Raw genomic sequence first — 18983 nt, forward strand, 5'->3', positions numbered from 1 at the left:
AATGTACCAATTTATTTCCCCCTGCCCACCATCACAGGTTGTGACAGTTCCACTTGTACCACATATCCATTGACACTTAGTATACTATTACAACTTTCAACCACTTAAATTGGTATTTGAGTATATTTCCATATATTTTTTTTGACAGAATTGTTGAACATCTTCCTCTGCTTACTGGCCATTTGTATATATTTTGTGAAATGTCTGCTTACATCTTTTGCTTATTAAAAAATTTTTTTTTCTTTGACACCAAAAACAGTTTGTATTGATGTATAACCAGTTAACAGTGTTGTGACAGTTTCAGGTGTATAGTGAAGGGACTCAGCCATATGTATATACATTGTATCCATTCTCCCCACTCCCATCCAGACTGGCACATAACATTGAGCAGAGTTCCATGTGCTATAGGATAGGTTTTTGTTGGTTATCCATTTTAAATATAACTGTGTATATGTGACCTTGCCTCTTTTTTAAAAACCTGGTTTGTTTATCATCTTATTGTTGTAAACATTTATTACGTAGTCCAGTTACAAGTTTTTTATTTGAAATATGTGTTGTGAATATTTTCTCTGTCTGTAGTTTGCCATTTCCTTTTCTTAACTAAATCCTTTGAAGAGCAGATTTAAAAATTTTGATGGAGTATAATTTGTTGGTATACTTTTTTTATGGCTCATGGGTTTTGTGTACTATCTAAGAATCTGCTCCCTACCTCAAGATTTTTCTCCTGTATTTCCTTTTGTAAGTCTTAGTTTTAGGTTTGTGACCCAATTGAGTTAATTTTTATGTATCCTATGAGTTAGAGTTGAGGTTCATCTTCTGTTTTTCCCAGATGAATATCTAGTGGTTCTACTATTTATTGAAAAGACATTGATGTCCCCATTAAATTGACATGGCAATCATAGGGTTCTTAAGTTTACATTTAATGTTTTATTGCTGCCTCAAGTTCAGATTTTTTGTTTTCACTTGAAATCAACGAAATAAGTAATTTTGCATGATTTTCTAGGTCATAGGACATTAGTAATACATTTATGCATACAATAGGAATTATATTAACTGACTCATTGTTTTTCAATTCAATCTGTTATTTTATTTTTAGGTGTTACACATAATATCGCATTGCTTCGAGAGGTGATAATCAACTCACGCTTTATAGAAGGAGACATCAACACTAAATTTCTTTCTGATGTATATCCTGATGGCTTTAAAGGTTTGTATATATCGAAGTATTTTAGTGTATTAAAGTGATTACTTTTTTATACTTTATTACAATGAATGCTTTCTTCTCTTCTGAAATTAGGGCTTTTGGCCTATGTAGTACTTGATACTAATATATTAATACTTAGAGTATCCTAGGCTATTGACGTTCATGATTTCGAGTATTCATGAGTGACTCATGAATGTGTAATAGTCTGTAATTTTGTTGAGTGAGAAATTCAGCTAGTTTGTGGAATGTTGTGTTTCTGAAAGCCAATACAGATTTGTATTCCCTGCTGATAAGAGCATATATAGGATCTCTTCTTTAATATTAACACTATATCTTTATGAAAATGAACACTGAAAATTTCAGACTACCAGGTGCTATTCCTATTAATGAAAACGGAGATGTCTAAGAAGATGAAGGTTTTATTCTGAAAATTGAGTTTTGAGTAAAGTAATGAGTAGACTGTGAAACTTAGCACTGCAGGGTTACCCGTGAGTGTTTCCAGGGAGCAGAAGTGACTCATCAAGTGAGAGGCGGAGAAAACCCGTGAGTGAGCGTCACACACACGGTGAGCATGGTATTAAGACACTGACAGCACTTACATGAGACTTCCTAGAAATGTCCAGGTGAAGGCCAGAAGGATCGCCATGTGTTTCTGATGAACTTGGGTGCATATGAAGATTAGATCTTCTCTCACAATTTTTACGTGTTCTTCATATCCATTTAAAGTGTTTTAATATATAAAATGACTCATTCATTTTAGGAGCTGTATATAGATTCAGGTCAGCGTCATGTAGAGATATTAAATACATTTACAGAGCAATTTCTTACCACAGAATTTATAATATGGGAATTACTGATTTGATTGTTCTTTGAAAACTCTTGTGTTACAGGCCTTTATCATTAGTACCAAGAAAAATAAAGAAAGTGTTTTATTTCAGAACTTGAAACAAAGACCAGTGGGTCATCATGTTCTTTTTCCTGAACTTTTGAATTTTTAGAAACATAAATTACAGCCTTGACATGATTGCACTTTTCTACTTATGTGATGATTTCATTAATATCTGTTGGTTTCATGAAGTCAGGTGCCACTTATGTTTTTGCTTTTTATTGTATCCCTACAACTAAAGCAGACCCTAGATAAATATTTGTCAAATTAATGAAAGGAATGGTGCTCATAGTGTAGGTGAGAAGGTGTCACCTTGACTGTTTTGAATTAACTGTATGTGTATTCAGATTACAAATTTGTTTTGATCCTAAAGTTTTGCCTTCTTGTCCTGTCTAAAGTTTTAATTAAAAGTTGTTGTCAGTTGGGAAGTGTACTTGGATTCCCATGTGCTTTTGTGTCTGCCTGGCTTACATGAAACAGGCAGGAGGAGATGACAGATCAAAATATTGTGTGTGTACATGGACATTTATGTATACACTTACACATTTATATATGTGTTTATGCATGTTTGATGTTATATCCCATTACCATGGAGCAGTTAAAATTCCTAATCGGAGTTGGTTACTCTGTGATATATATTTAGCAGCAATTGAAAATGTTCCAAATTCTGAAGGGAACTCAGAGGTTTTCTTAAAATCAAACACTGCAGTTTGTTGTAATAAGCTTAATATATTACACTTCTTCTTTTGGATGGGATTATTAGCACAGACACTATAATTCTGTTACTTATGCATAATAGTTTTTAAATTGTTGTAAGTTGTTAGAGGCCCTTAGCAATTTTTAATTCAGCCTTCATTTTACGTATAAGGAAACAACAGCACAGAAAGACTGATAAAGCTAAATGATCAGTGACATAACAAAGCCAGAAATTAAACTTAGAGTTTTCAACTTCTGTTTTAATAGTCATTCTGTTGTGCTAGAATTCAAATTCATAAATCGTAAATCACAGACGTTTTCAGAGTATGCTGTATGTTGCCACGTAAGGACTTTAAAAGTACACACCTGTTTTTGTTCTGCCGCTCATTGTATTCCTTCATATTGTTTTCATGTCAGTTCTTTCTTCTCTGAGTGGTTACTATATCTCCTTCTTCTTCTTCAGATTATTCTACCTCTTCTTCCCAATTTTTCTCCATAGGAGGTCTTAAATATAGTAAACTGTATCATCTTTGATTGTTTGATATATGTGCCTGAAAGAGACAGCAGGAAGTGGCAACTGAAGTTAATCCAGGATCTTATCCATATGTTTGAGGCTGGGTCATTTTGCCCCTTTGGGATTACCCATCTGCTTCCCATCTGTCCAGCTACCCCATATACTGTTCATAGGCTAGTGCCTGTTTTATGACTGCATTAAATTTTTCTATTATATATGTTTATTATCCCAAGTTTATTTGTAGACTAGGACAGTGTTACTTACTAAAGACTCTTAGGCTGAACTTTGAAAAGATTGTGTCTAAAATTTAAAAATAGAATGCACAGAATTTGTTTGTCACGTCAACTTATTAGATGCTGATTTTTAAGAGGTATTTTCCTTTGATTCTGAAAAGTAAATGGAAAATGGAGGAGTAGATATTTGACTTTGAAATAAAGGGAAAATGAAGAAGAAGATACTTTAAGACGTATCATTTCATCTAGCCTAGAATGGAAATTTTGGACTTATTCCTCTGCTGCCTTGCTGCACTTGAACCACCAGCCCTATCAAAAGAATTATTAGAATCATCTTTCTCTTTTGGAATGTTGCAGAATGTTTAGGAAACTTTGATTCAACACAAGAAGTCTACCATTAAATTATACTTCACTTTTTTCCCCTCTGAATTTAATCATGTATTTCTGTACCTTTAAAAGTGGTAAATACATGACTGAAGTGTTGCCTTTAAAAATTCAGTCATTAAAATCATTCAACAAATAATTGGTATATGCAGTAGAAGAAAATCAAAGGGAAATAATATATTTCCCTCATCCTTAATGTGGTTATATCATTAGGGAAATAGACATGTAAAGAACTAACTACACTATAAGACAGAACAAAAGGAGCACTGAGGTGAAGATAAAAACTGAGTGTCTTAGAACAGAGAAAAAGGAAACCAGTTGTGATTTGGGGAGTCCAGAATGGCTTCAAGGGTGAGGGAATGTAGAACGTTACATACTCTCTCTGAGGACTCTATTCTGCAGGTGCTGGGGCTGCATCCTGCCTCAGGAGAGCCTCTGCATGTATCTCTTCCTGATCCTCCTTCTTTGATGTGATGTTGGTGGTTTGAAATAAGCCTTGGAGAAGGTGTTTACAGTTAGGGAATTAGCACATGCTCTTCACTGGGGCTCTTCTCCTTCCCCCACATCCCAACTGGTTATTAAACTTTGGCCAGCAAACCACTGCCTACACTTTGACCTGATGATCACAAGCAAACAGAGCCATCTGCATACAAAGGAAGAGGATTTCGCAGCTAGGGAGGAAGAGCCTAGAAGAATCCCTGAGGACGGGCAGTCTTCAGTTTTAGACCTGCAGGCATCGCCTCTCTTACTCTTTCAGGGTAACTGTCTTCTCTGCCCTGGCAAAGGCTTTGAGGTTGTTCCCCGTGGAGAACAATGAGGGCTTCCTAGGTGGCGCTAGTGATAAAGAACCCGTCTGCCAGTGCGGAAGATGTAAAGACATGGGTTTGATCCCTGGGTTGGGAAGATCCCCGGGAGGAGATGGCAACCCACTCCAGTATTCTTGCCTGGAGAATCCTATGGACAGAGGAGCCTTGTGGGCTGTGGTCCATAGCATTGCAAAGAGTCGGACATGGTTCTGAGGGACATGCACTGAGGGACATCAGCCAGAGTAGGTAGAGGATCAAGTGAAAGTGGACATAATATGGTGATCCCTTCTGTTCCCAGCCCTGTTCTCCACTTGGTTCCCAGAGTGCTGCCAGGCAAATAGCTATAGGCACAATAGTAGAATATCTTTCCCAGAGAAATCTTACTGCTGTTTAGTTGCTAAATCATGTCTGACTCTTTTTGATCTCATAGACTGCAGCCCACCAGGCTCCTCTGTCCATGGGATTCTCCAGGCAAGAATATTGGAGTGGGTTGTCGTGCCTCCTCCAGGGGATCTTCCCTACCTAGAGATGGAACCCAGGAGGCCCAAGTCTCCTTCTTGGCAGGAGGATTCTTTACTGCCGAGCCACTGGGGAAACCCCTGAGAAATCTAACCAACCCTTAAAGGGATTACCCAAAGATTCCCCCCAAACAAAATGACCCCCAGACTACCCTACCCATGAGGCCAGGGGTCAGCCTAGCTGTAGCCCACATTTAGAGCACGCGTGGCTCAGGATCAGGACACCTGTCAGCACTGTCTCATACACACTGCCTTTAAACGGAACCCCCAGAAAAGTGTCAACCCCAGTGCTTCATGCACACTGCCTTTAAATGGAACCCCCAGAAAAGTGTCAACCCCAGTGCCTCATGCACACTGCCTTTAAACGGAACCCCCAGAAAAGTGTCAACCCCAGTGCCTCATGCACACTGCCTTTAAATGGAACCCCCAGAAAAGTGTCAACCCCAGTGCCTCATACACACTGCCTTTAAACGGAACCCCCAGAAAGGTGTCAACCCCAGTGCCTCATACACACTGCCTTTAAACGGAACCCCCAGAAAAGTGTCAACCACAGTTGGCTGGGAGAAAACCACTTAGGAGAACACAGATGAGGCTTCTTAAAGCTAGGTGGGTGGGTAATAGCAGGGGCTTTACAGAGGCCCTCAAAGAGGTGCTGCAACAGGGCCTTGACCTACAGTAACCACTGGAGTAGAGAGCGTTGACATTGTTGAGGGCTTACGGCTTTGAAATTATCCCCCCAGAAGGTTAAGAAAGTTCGTTGCTCAGTTGTGTCTGACTCTTTGCAATCTCCTGATTGCTTACCAAAAAATAGGTGTTAGAAAGGTATTTGATATATTCAGTAGCCACTTGGTAAAGAAGCTCTTTTCTAATAACGCAATTCTAATAAAAGTGAAAGTAAGCCAATTAAATTTGATTAAAAGGTTGCTTACTGAAAACTAATAAAAAGCATCATTTTACATGATGAAATGCTGAAATCATTTCCCTTAAAATCAGGAATGAAATGAGGTCGACTATAAAATTACTATTATTATTAAACACTGTTATAAAGGATAAAAAAGGAAAAAAGGAAGTAGTTGGTATATTTTTTCAAAGAGACAGTCTCCCCCCCCACCAAGGTGGTATTATATTCCTAGAAAACCCAGGAGATCCTAGTTTTATTAATAAAAACTTCTAGACTTAATAAGTGAATTTGGCAAGGTGGCTGAGTACAAGAAGAAAAGTATGCCAAGTCAGTGACTCTTTTGTGTGGAAGCTAGCTTGAAACGAAAATAGAAAAAAACCAAACCTTTTCATATTAACCGTAGTATCTTGTAAGACCGTAGAGAAAATGAAATGGGGAAGACATAGAACCTTTGTGAAGACAGTTGTAACTGTAAAATCTTGTCAAGGAACAATGAACAGAATCCGAACACATGGGTAAAAAAAAATCAGTTATTGTTTGGGAGACTTGGCATTTTTGGGAACTTGTCTTTCTCAGATTAATACACAGATTTTATGTAGTTCCAGTTAGATTCACAAGGCTTACTACATAAATCATTTTATTTTTATTTTTATATCAGATTTTTTTTTTTTTATTAGTTGGAGGCTAATTACTTCACAACATTTCAGTGGGTTTTGTCATACATTGATATGAATCAGCCATAGATTTACACATATTCCCCATCCCGATCCCCCCTCCCACCTCCCTCTCCACCCGATTCCTCTGGGTCTTCCCAGTGCACCAGGCCGGAGCACTTGTCTCATGCATCCCACCTGGGCTGGTGATCTGTTTCACCATAGATAATACACATGCTGTTCTTTCAAAACATCCCACCCTCACCTTCTCCCACAGAGTTCAAAAGTCTGTTCTGTATTTCTGTGTCTCTTTTTCTGTTTTGCATATAGGGTTATCGTTACCGTCTTTCTAAATTCCATATATATGTGTTAGTATGCTGTAATGTTCTTTATCTTTCTGGCTTACTTCACTCTGTATAAGGGGCTCCAGTTTCATCCATCTCATTAGGACTGATTCAAATGAATTCTTTTTAACGGCTGAGTAATATTCCATGGTGTATATGTACCACAGCTTCCTTATCCATTCATCTGCCGATGGGCATCTAGGTTGCTTCCATGTCCTGGCTATTATAAACAGTGCTGCGATGAACATTGGGGTGCACGTGTCTCTTTCAGATCTGGTTTCCTCGGTGTGTATGCCCAGAAGTGGGATTGTTTTTTAAGAAATCTCCACACTGTTTTCCATAGTGGCTGTACTAGTTTGCATTCCCACCAACAGTGTAAGAGGGTTCCCTTTTCTCCACACCCTCTTCAGCATTTATTGCTTGTAGACTTTTGGATAGCAGCCATCCTGACTGGCGTGTAATGGTACCTCATTGTGGTTTTGATTTGCATTTCTCTAATAGTGAATGATGTTGAGCATCTTTTCATGTGTTTGTTAGCCATCTGTATGTCTTCTTTGGAGAAATGTCTGTTTAGTTCTTTGGCCCATTTTTTGATTGGGTCATTTATTTTTCTAGAATTGAGCTGCAGGAGTTGCTTGTATATTTTTGAGATTAATCCTTTGTCTGTTTCTTCATTTGCTATTATTTTCTCCCAATCTGAGGGCTGTCTTTTCACCTTACTTATAGTTTCCTTTGTAGTGCAAAAGCTTTTAAGTTTCATTAGGTCCCATTTGTTTATTTGTGCTTTTATTTCCAATATTCTGGGAGGTGGGTCATAGAGGATCTTGCTGTGATTTATGTCGGAGAGTGTTTTGCCTATGTTCTCCTCTAGGAGTTTTATAGTTTCTAGTCTTACATTTAGATCTTTAATCCATTTTGAGTTTATTTTTATGTATGGTGTCAGAAAGTGTTCTAGTTTCATTCTTTTACAAGTGGTTGACCAGTTTTCCCAGCACCACTTGTTAAAGAGGTTGTCTTTTTTCCATTGTATATCCTTGCCTGCTTTGTCAAAGATAAGGTGTCCATAGGTTTGTGGGTTTATCTCTGGGCTTTCTATTCTGTTCCATTGATCTATATTTCTGTCTTTGTGCCAGTACCATACTGTCTTGATGACTGTGGCTTTGTAGTAGAGTCTGAAGTCAGGCAGGTTGATTCCTCCAGTTCCATTCTTCTTTCTCAAGATTACTTTGGCTATTTGAGGTTTTTTGTATTTCCATACAAATTGTGAAATTCTTTGGTCTAGTTCTGTGAAAAATACCGTTGGTAGCTTGATAGGGCTTGCATTGAATCTATAGATTGCTTTGGGTAGAATAGCCATTTTGACAATATTGATTCTTCCAATCCATGAACACGGTATGTTTCTCCATCTGTTTGTGTCCTCTTTGATTTCTTTCATCAGTGTTTTATAGTTTTCTATGTATAGGTCTTTTGTTTCTTTAGGTAGATATACTCCTAAGTATTTTATTCTTTTTGTTGCAATGGTGAATGGTATTGTTTCCTTAATTTCTCTGTCTGTTTTTTCATTGTTAGTATATAGGAATGCAAGGGATTTCTGTGTGTTAATTTTATATCCTGCAACTTTACTATATTCATTGATTAGCTCTAGTAATTTTCTGGTAGAGTCTTTAGGGTTTTCTATGTAGAGGATCATGTCATCTGCAAACAGTGAGAGTTTCACTTCTTCTTTTCCTATCTGGATTCCTTTTACTTCTTTTTCTGCTCTGATTGCTGTGGCCAGAACTTCCAACACTATGTTGAATAGTAGTGGTGAGAGTGGGCACCCTTGTCTTGTTCCTGATTTCAGGGGAAATGCTTTCAATTTTTTACCATTGAGGGTGATGCTTGCTGTGGGTTTGTCATATATAGCTTTTATTATGTTGGGCCATAAATCTGGTCTTGGAAAATTCAAAAAAATTGAAATCATTCCAGTCATCTTTTCTGACCACAGTGCAGTAAGATTAGATCTCAATTACAGGAAAAAAATTGTTAAAAATTCAAACATATGGAGGCTAATAACACGCTTCTGAATAACCAACAAATCATAGAAGAAATCAAAAAAGAAATCAAAATATATATAGAAATGAATGAAAATGAAAACACAACAACCCAAAACCTATGGGACACTGTAAAAGCAGTGCTAACGGGAAGGTTCATAGCATTACAGGCTTACATAAAGAAACAAGAAAAAAACCAAATAAATAACCTAACTCTACACCTAAAGCAATTAGAGAAGGAAGAAAGGAAGAACCCCAGGGTTAGCAGAAGGAAAGAAATCTTAAAAATCAGGGCAGAAATAAATGCAAAAGAAACTAAAGAGACCATAGCAAAAATCAACAAAGCTAAAAGCTGGTTTTTTGAAAAAATAAACAAAATTGACAAACCATTAGCAAGACTCATTAAGAAACAAAGAGAGAAGAACCAAATTAACAAAATTAGAAATGAAAATGGAGAGATCACAACAGACAATACTGAAATACAAAGGATCATAAGAGACTACTACCAGCAGCTCTATGCCAATAAAATGGACAACTTGGATGAAATGGACAAATTCTTAGAAAAGTATAACTTTCCAAAACTGAACCAGGAAGAAATAGAAGATCTTAACAGACCCATCACAAGCAAGGAAATCGAAACTGTAATCAAAAATCTTCCAGCAAACAAAAGCCCAGGACCAGATGGCTTCACAGCTGAATTCTACTAAAAATTCAGAGAAGAGCTAACACCTATCTTACTCAAACTCTTCCAGAAAATTGCAGATGAAGGTAAGCTTCCAAACTCATTCTATGAGGCCACCATCACCCTAATTCCAAAACCAGACAAAGATGCCACAAAAAAAGAAAACTACAGGCCAATATCACTGATGAACATAGATGCAAAAATCCTTAACAAAATTCTAGCAAACAGAATCCAACAACATATTAAAAAAATCATACACCATGACCAAGTGGGCTTTATCCCAGGACTGCAAGGATTCTTTAATATCTGCAAATCAATCAATGTAATACACCACATTAACAAATTGAAAGATAAAAACCATATGATTATCTCAATAGATGCAGAGAAAGCCTTTGACAAAATTCAACACTCATTTATGATTAAAACTCTCCAAAAAGCAGGAATAGAAGGAACATACCTCAACATAAATCATTTTAAAGCTTATATGTAATCATAGACTTCTGAGAATAGTCAAGAAGATTATGTGAAAAGTAAAGAGCAAAATTGGCTTCCATATATTAAAACATATTGCAATGCCTCTGTATCTAAGAAGTATAATATAAAGGATAAAGTATTCTTGGTTATGATATTATCTCTGATACATTGTCTTTCTGGACCTGAATATCCCCTCTTTTGACATGGCCAGAGTACCCCAAGAGTGGTCAGGGCATTTGTTTTATTTAATAAGTTTTAGGATGTCTAAGGGCTTCCTGGGTGGCAGTGCTGGAGACCTGGATTCGATCCCTGAGTTGGGAAGATCCTGTGGAGGAGGGCATGGCAACCCACTCCAGTACTTTTGCCTGAAGAATCCCCATGGACAGAGGAGCCTGGCGGGCTGCTGTCTGTGGGGTTGCAGAGTTGGACATGACTGAGTGACTAAGCGCAGTACAGGATGTCTGACTGCAGTCTAGATTGGTGATGTACAAGCGGAGGAGGGATTAGAATTATTCAGTGTTACTTTAGATTGGAAAAGTCCAGATCTATGGGTGGAAGTCACAAAGAAGCAGTGTCACTCAGTATGAGAAGTAACTGGCTAATGATTCAGAAGTCCTTGTAAGAAGTTTTCATTTTCCTATACTGGAGAAGTTCTGTGGGTCATATTTAACTATCTGTCCAACACTGCAGGAGAAGAGACAGCCACACTGCATGGAGGATGGAGTTGACGATCCTTGTAGCCTCTTTCTATTAAAATTACTTGAGATTCTTTAAAAAACTGTAGAAACAAATTCAGTTGAGTTGCAGAAGTCAAGAAATTTTTAGCACTCCTATACCAAATTTATTGCATATTTATCACTGGCAAAATTTGAAAATCTGTTCTGGTATTAATAAAAGGGCTAAAGTTGTTATGCATTATATCAGTTTGCCTATGAGATGTGATGAAATTCAATTTTTACTTGGGACCCTCCTTTCTCAATATTGCCTGAGTCAGTGCAGCTGGTAATTTATTAGACCAAGTGAAACACTGATTCAGTATCCTGCAGATTACTGCAGGAACCTAGCTTGAAAGGAAAATGGAAAAAAAACAAAAAACAAACCCAAATCTTTTCATTTTAACTATAGTATCTTGTAAGACTGTGGAGAAAACGTAATAGGGAAGACAGAACCTTTATGAAGACAGCTGTAAAATCTTGTCAAGAAACAAAAAACACAATCTAAACACATGGGAAAAAAACAGTTATTGTTTGGAAGATTTGTCATTTATGAGTGCTGGTCTCTCTCAGATTATTACGCAGATTTTATGTAATTCCAGTTAGATTCATGGGGCTTATTACTACACAAGTGATTTAAAAGCTTAAGGATACCTTGTTTTGCCTTTTTCCCCCTCTGTTGGTGATAAATACATGACGTGCAGATGTGTCTAGAGAAGAGACTACTCTGTGAACCTCTGTAATAAATGTATTTTACGTCATGACTTAGGACACACACACTCCGGATAATAGTGTGAGCAGAGTGCTATCATAAGTTCTTTGCTGGTCTGCCCCACAAACTGGTTTCATGAGCCACTGCAAAGTGTTTTGTGTCGCGTAGTTTGATAAAGATGAGTTGAAAACAGCTTCTATTCAAATGAGATCAGGAGACATGTAACTTCAGCATCACTCTGGAGCCTGTTATTAATAGAAATAAAGATTACTGGGCCCCACCTCAGGCTAACTACCAATCATGCTCCGCAGATAGAGCATGGGAATCTGAGCTTTAATCCAGGTGATTGTGATGCACAGTGAGGTTTGAGAAGCACTGGTCCTCTTCATACTCCAAAGAGCCTTTGTGGTTATATATTTACTATATTGTAACTTGGGCTTCCCCAGTGGCACTGGTGGGAAGGAACCGACCTGCCAATGCAGGAGATGCAAGAGACGTGGGTTTGATCCCTGGGTCGGGAAGATCCCGCTGGAGAAGGAAATGGCAACCCACTCCAGTATTCTTGCCTGGAGAATTCTGTATTATAAACTAAAACTTAGGAACTTTAAAAATAATTATTAATTCATTTTCAAAGTAACAATAATAAATCCATTATATGTTGACATCAGAGGAATGATATCATCACACATTGTATCTCCTAGATCAGGGAACCTCCACCGTATACTCCTGAGAAAACAAGCGGGGGGTAAAAAACAGAAATCCTAGCATTATTATGAAAATAGTTTTGACCTTGCAGACCCCCAGAGGGTTCTTGGGGACTCCCTGTCATCCCCAGGTCATACTTTGAGAACTGCTCTTGTAGATGGTATGTTTTTGAGAAGACCAAGCCAAATTTCTGTAATCCTCATGTAGGATCGTTTGATAGAATCAAAGTAGAATGTTTCCATCACTGCTGAAAGGTTGGGTATGATTAGGAACTTTGCAAAGCCTGTAGGAATGTGGTTTATTAAGCCATCGAGGGTTCTGATATATCTCACATTATGGAGCTCCTAGGTTTGTCTCAAAGAGGAATGGGTTACTGGGTCTTTATATTCTAATTGTGAATATTTTTAGTCTCATTTATATTTTGAATACTTTTTTAAGGCCTGATGTTGAAATTGCTTCATTTCTTTCTGATAAATTTAAATAACTACCTGATCGTTTTTTTCTGTTTTGAATTGTACAAGTAGCATCTTAGTGCAAATGACCCAGCACTCAGATTGCCTGTGCTGTAGCATCTGATGAAGTCTATCATCTTTGTGTAGCACTGTGGTAAATAAATAGTGTGAGACATTGTGGTGAGGTTACAGAGCACTTATGGGCGTGTGTTAGCCGGCAGACTCTGGAGTAGCCAATCCTGCTTTGACACACACTTCTCGAGGAATTTCTGCGCATAGAGCAGATTCCCCCATGAGCCACACTCAGCCAGACTAGGGTGTCTTCCCCCGGTTGTCAGGTGAGGCCTCTGCCCCCAGATCCAGCTGTATGATGGAAAGAAGAGTGAATTCAAGAGGGAGAGAGAAATTGGTTGGTTGGTTGGTTGATTAATTGGGATTCAAACCCTGACTGGGAGTTTAGAGCCAAAACAATCACGTACTTATTTTCTTTTCATTCCTCACATTAGAAAACATGGCCCAGTCACTGTCCTTGACCAACAACATGCCTCTTCCTCACTTTATCTTCTTTCTCCTTAGAACTAAAATTGGGGTAGGGATTGATAAAGAGAAGCAGCTGTGAGGAGCCCTAAGGTTTTCCTAGAGATCTATGTTGATAGGTTTTTTTCTTTTTTTTGGTAATTGTTTTGTTCTGTGTATCTGTTTAACATCTTCTTTCCCAAATTAGACTATAAGCTTCCGGTGAGCAGGGGGTTTTGTTTTATTTAAATAATCTTGCTCCCTCCTTTCCCCTGGCACAGCACAGTCCCTGGTACAATACTAGCTCCATAATAGACATTTGATAAAATGCTTATTTGAATGACTAACCGTTCTGTAATATAGAAGGAGAGATGTTGACATTGCGTACGTGATTGATTGATTCCCCTCAGGACACCAGTTAACAGAGGCTGAGAGAAACCAGTTCCTGGCAATAGCATCGTCCTTGTTTGTGGCATCCCAATTAAGAGCGCAGCATTTTCAAGACCATGAAACTTCAAGGTACGTGAGACCATTTAAAACAGAATAAATGAGCAGAGAAACTCAGACAACATTGAGGAAGGTTCTCTGAAATCTTACAGGAAACTCGTTCAAATAGCTTGTATTTATTACTTCTGTTTTCTTACTCTGTTAATCTTGAAAAATGTACTGAGAAGGGGGATAGTACTAAAACATAGGAAATAATCTGAACAGTTAAAAATATGTGTATAAGAAACAAGAAAGAATTAACAGCAGGTTGAGTTAGTTATTTATGAACCCTAAATGTACCTTTTTGCTTCCTAATAACCTAATAAGCAAAAGGGAAAACCTGCTTTATACCTGGGCAAATAAAATCGTTGTGCCATTCATGCTTCTGAGTGACAGAATTATTTATTATGAATGTCTCTGTACCTACTAGAGTAATCCTGCATTAGCAGGTACTGTCCATTACTTGTTGGAGTGAGACAGGTAGTAAAATTGTGTTACATCAACTCCTTTTCTTTTGGCTTTTCCTCAAGAGGAAGGGGCTTCCCTGGTAGCTCAGTTGGTAAAGAAGCTGCCTGCAATGCCGGAGACCCCGGTTCGATTCTTGGGTCAGGAAGATCCACTGGAGAAGGGATAGGCTACCCACTCCAGTATTCTTGGGCTTCCCTTGTGGCTCAGCTGGTAAAGAATCCACCTGCAATGCGGGAGACCAGAGTTTGATCCCTAAGTTGGGAAGATCTCCTGGAGAAGGGAAAGGCTACCCATGCCAGTATTCTGGCCTGGAGAATTCCATGAAATATATGTAGTCCATTGGATCGCAAAGATTTGGACACGACTGAGCGACTTCACTTTCACTTTCAAGAGGAAGAATAATGATTAAAATAAAAGAAAAAACATGACAGGTGACCGAGCAGGTCTGAAGAGCACAGATCAGAAATTCGGGTTACCCCTGAAGAATTAGGTAGAAGGAAAACAAAATTGGGCTTAGGGTGTATATTTATGGATATTGTTGTTTTACTGAGAAAATGTCTTTTGTTATTTTTTTAATTGAAGTTTAGTTGATTTGCAATGTTGTGATAATATCTGTGGTACAACAAAGTGATTTAGTTATACATATTATATGCACATACACATACTTATATATTATTCTTTTAAAATATTCTTTTCCATTATAAAATATTGAGTATAGTTCCATGTGCTACAACAACAGGATGTTGTTGTTTATCCATCCTAGATGTAAAAGCTGACACCTGCTAACCTCACCCCAGCCTCCCACTGCTTCCCTGCCCCAGCCCCTTCCCCCTTGGCAACCACAAGCCTGTACTCTGCGTTTGGGTCTGTTTCTGTTTCATTGGAAGGTTCATTTGTGTCATAATCTAGATTCCATATGTAAGTGATATGGTATTTGTATTTCTCATTCTGATTTACTTAGTATAGCAATCTCTAGTTGTATCTGTGTTGCTGCAAATGGCATTATTTCATTCTTTTTTATGACTGAGTAATAATCCATTGTTTGTGTGTATGTGTATCTGTATATACCACATCTTCTTTATCCATTCATCTGTCAGTGGAAATTTAGGTTGTTTCCACGTGTTGGTGATTGTGACTAGAGCTACTGTGAACTCAGGGGTGCATGTATCCTTTTGAATTATAGTTTTGTCTGGATATATCCCACAAGTGGGATTGCTGGATCACATGGTAGTTCTATTTTTAGTTTTTTATGGAACTTCCATACTGTTTTCCATCGTAGCTGTACCATCTTATACATTTCCAACAAGAGTGTGGAAGGGTTACCTTTTCTCATCACTTCCTTTTCAGTATTTGTTATTTATAGATTTTTTTTTAATGATGGTCATTCTGACCGGAGTGAGGTATGGTACCTGATTGTAGTTTTGATTTGCATTTTTCTAATATCAAGTGGTGAGTGGGTAAATGTGGTACATCTTTATGATAGAATGCTACTTAGCAATAAGAAGAAATGCAGTATTCACACATGCATCTACATGCATAGACCTAAAAAGAAAATCATCCTAAGAGAAAGAAACCAGTTAAAGAAGACTATACAGTATATAATTTTCTTTATTTGAAATTTCTAGGAAGGACAGAAGTATAAAAGACAGAAAAAAGGTCAGGATATTGCCTGGGTGCAGGTGTTAACATCACAGAATTATACCCTTATACAGTCTAGGTCTGAAACTATAAACCAGTAATTATTTTAAATGCATTAGTCTCTTAAATTATATAGAAAATAAAGCATGGAATTGCAAAACAAAGTTAAAATGATCCTAGCTTTCACTCTTGGAGAAGGCAATGGCACCCCACTCCAGTACTCTTGCCTGGAAAATCCCATGGACGGAGGAGCCTGGTAGGCTGCAGTCCATGGGGCCGCTAAGAGTCGGACATGACTGAGCGACTTCACTTGCACTTTTCACTTTCATGCATTGGAGAAGGAAATGGCAACCCACTCCAGTGTTCTTGCCTGGAGAATCTCAGGGACGGGGGAGCCCGGTGGGCTGCCGTCTATGGGGTCACACAGAGTCGGACATGACTGACGCGACTTAGCAGCAGCAGCAGTTTTCACTCTAGCAATTTTAAATGTATTAGGCCCTTAAATCATGTAGAGAACAAAAAGTGGAGTTACAAGCATTGTTATAATAATATTGTCTTTTATGATTGTCCATGTATTTGCCTTTTCTGAGATATTTATTTCTTCAAGTGGCTTCTTGGTACTGTCTATTGTCTTTTCCTTCCACTCTGCTGGACTTCTTTTAGCACTTTTTTCCAGGGCAGGTCTAGTTGTCGTAGACTCCCTCAGCTTTTGTTTTATCTGGGAAGATATTAACTGCTCCCTCACCTTTGAAGGATATATTTCCTGGATTTAGGATTCCTGGTTGACAGATTTTTTTTCTTTTAGCACTTTGATTATATCAGCCCACTCCCTTTGGCCTCCAGAGTTTCTGATGAGAAATCTGCTGATAATCTTATTTTCACTTGAAGATTCGTCCCTCTCTTTCAAGATTTTGTTGTCAGCTTTTGAAAGTTTGACTGTGTGTCTTATTGTGGGTCTTTGAGTTCATCTTTGGAGTTTGTTGAGCTTTTTGAATATTTATGTTCATGTCCGTCATCGAGTTTGGGACGTTTTCGGTCATTGTTTCTTCAGATATTTTCTTTGCCCCTTTCTCTTCTTCTGGGACTCTCGCGGTGTATATGTTGGTCTACTTGGTGGTGTCTCCACAGGACCCTTAGGTTCTGTTCACTTTTCTTAAACCATCTTTTTTCTTTCTGTTCTTCAGACTTGATAATTCTATTGTCCTAGCTTCATATTGACTGATTTTTTCCTTCTGACTGCTCAGATCCACCTTTGAATTACTCAAGTGAGTTTTTCATTTCAATTATTGTACTTTTCAGCTCCAGAATTTCTTTTTCATTTCTTTTTAGGTTTTCTGTCTTTTTATTGATGTTTTTATTTTGCTTACACACTGTTTTCTTGACTTTTTCCACATCCTCCTTTAGTTCTTTTAGCATCTTTAAGAGTTGTTTTAAAGTCTTTTTCTATTATGTCTGCCATTAGGTCTTTTTCTGTTGACCTCTTTTTCCCCTTTGAGTTGTCCATACTTGCCTGTTTGTTTGTACGACTTCTGATTTTTTGGTTGAGCATTGAACATTTTAACCTAATAATGTGATGACTTTGAAAATCAGATTCTCCTTCTTCGCCAAGGTTTAGTGGTTTTCATTATTGTCTTTGTCATTTTGTTTTTTTCATTGTTGCAGACTGTCTCTGTGCCAAGGATTTGGCCAAGATGTCAACTTAAGCTCTTCTCAGGTCTTTTCTTAGACTTTCCCTGAACTTACCATTTATTAAATAGACCCGTTTATTGTAAAGTTGCTACCACCCTAGCAGCAGAGACCTATAACGTTTTTACAAAATATACCAGTCTTTTAGACAAAGCATAATCTTGTTTGGGCAAAGTGAATTGAAACTGTGTTGGCTTATTTGCTGAAGAGGCCGCCGACACCACAGTTGATGTAAGATGGTTGGTTCTTCCCATTTTGGCTTCACAGTCGTGTTTTCACCATAGCCTGGTGAAAACTGGAGGCCAGAGCTGGCCTCCAGGTGTGGCTGCGTGTGGCTCCGTCATGGGTGTGCTCAATGCTGTTTTGCCTCCAAACCCCGTAGCCTGCAGCACTTCCTTTGTGCTGCTTGTTTTGGCTGCTGCTCTTGTTTTCCCAGTTTCTCTCTGGATGGTATTCTTTCATCACGTATGACCTGGAAAAAAATTTAATAATGTGTGCCCCTACTATTGGGATAGTAAAAAGATAGTGCATTTTAGCAAGAGAGTAAAGTTAACGTCAGAGACATATAACAGTTTTGCTTTGTCTAATAAAGTGAATTAAGTTTTTGCATGAATATGTACAGTCTTAATGTGGAATTATTTTGCTTTGTAATCCTTCTTTTCCTAAACACTTTTCTTGACAGAAGTGAGTCATTAAAAGTTGGGTTAACAAAATGATTAAAAAAAAAAATCCTGTCTCCTCTGAGCTTACATTTAAATAGAAGGTAGGCAGACAAAACAGATGTAGGGCATCAAATGGTGATAAATATTTTGGTGAAAAACAAAGCAGCGAGAGAGGGTTGTAGAGCATCCTGGGGGTGGATCGTGGGGTAGTTGCAGTTTTAATTTGGTTTCAGGGAAGTGGATGGCAAGATGGATTAGCAGGATGGGAAGATTGACATTAGAGCAAAGACCTGAAGGCAGAAAGGAGTGAGTCATGTGATTATCTGGAGGAAAGGTCCTCTGATGAGAGGAGACAGCAAATGTAAAGTGCCTGAAGTTAAGTATGCCCGGCCTGTATGAAAAATAGCAAGAAGGCAAATACTCTTGCTTGAGAGGAGGAAGCAAGCCATAGAGTAGTAGAGGCGGAGTCTTGTTAGGAGGTCTCAGGACTTAGACGTTTAACCTTTGAGCAGTGGGGAGACCTTGCAGGGTTTTGACAAAGCAGAGCTTGGCGTGACACGTGCCACAAGATCATTGGGCCCACAGTGGCATAAACGCCTCAAGAGGAGTAAGAGTGG

The 18983-nt window shown here is 38.2% G+C and overlaps 1 protein-coding gene across 2 annotated transcripts in view; it reads left to right on the plus strand.

Annotated features, from left to right (window-relative positions):
• The window catches only part of PCCA (propionyl-CoA carboxylase subunit alpha), a 349630-nt gene that overhangs the window by 192102 nt on the left and 138545 nt on the right, over positions 1-18983 (plus strand). For both annotated transcript variants that reach the window (XM_061133801.1, XM_061133802.1), the window contains 2 exons: positions 1097-1207; positions 13837-13945. In XM_061133801.1, coding sequence (XP_060989784.1) covers positions 1097-1207; positions 13837-13945 — 220 coding nt within the window. The remainder of the gene's footprint in view (positions 1-1096; positions 1208-13836; positions 13946-18983) is intronic.

The sequence above is a fragment of the Dama dama genome, chromosome 30 (genome assembly GCF_033118175.1).
Source record: "Dama dama isolate Ldn47 chromosome 30, ASM3311817v1, whole genome shotgun sequence".
Classification (NCBI taxonomy): domain Eukaryota; kingdom Metazoa; phylum Chordata; class Mammalia; order Artiodactyla; family Cervidae; genus Dama; species Dama dama.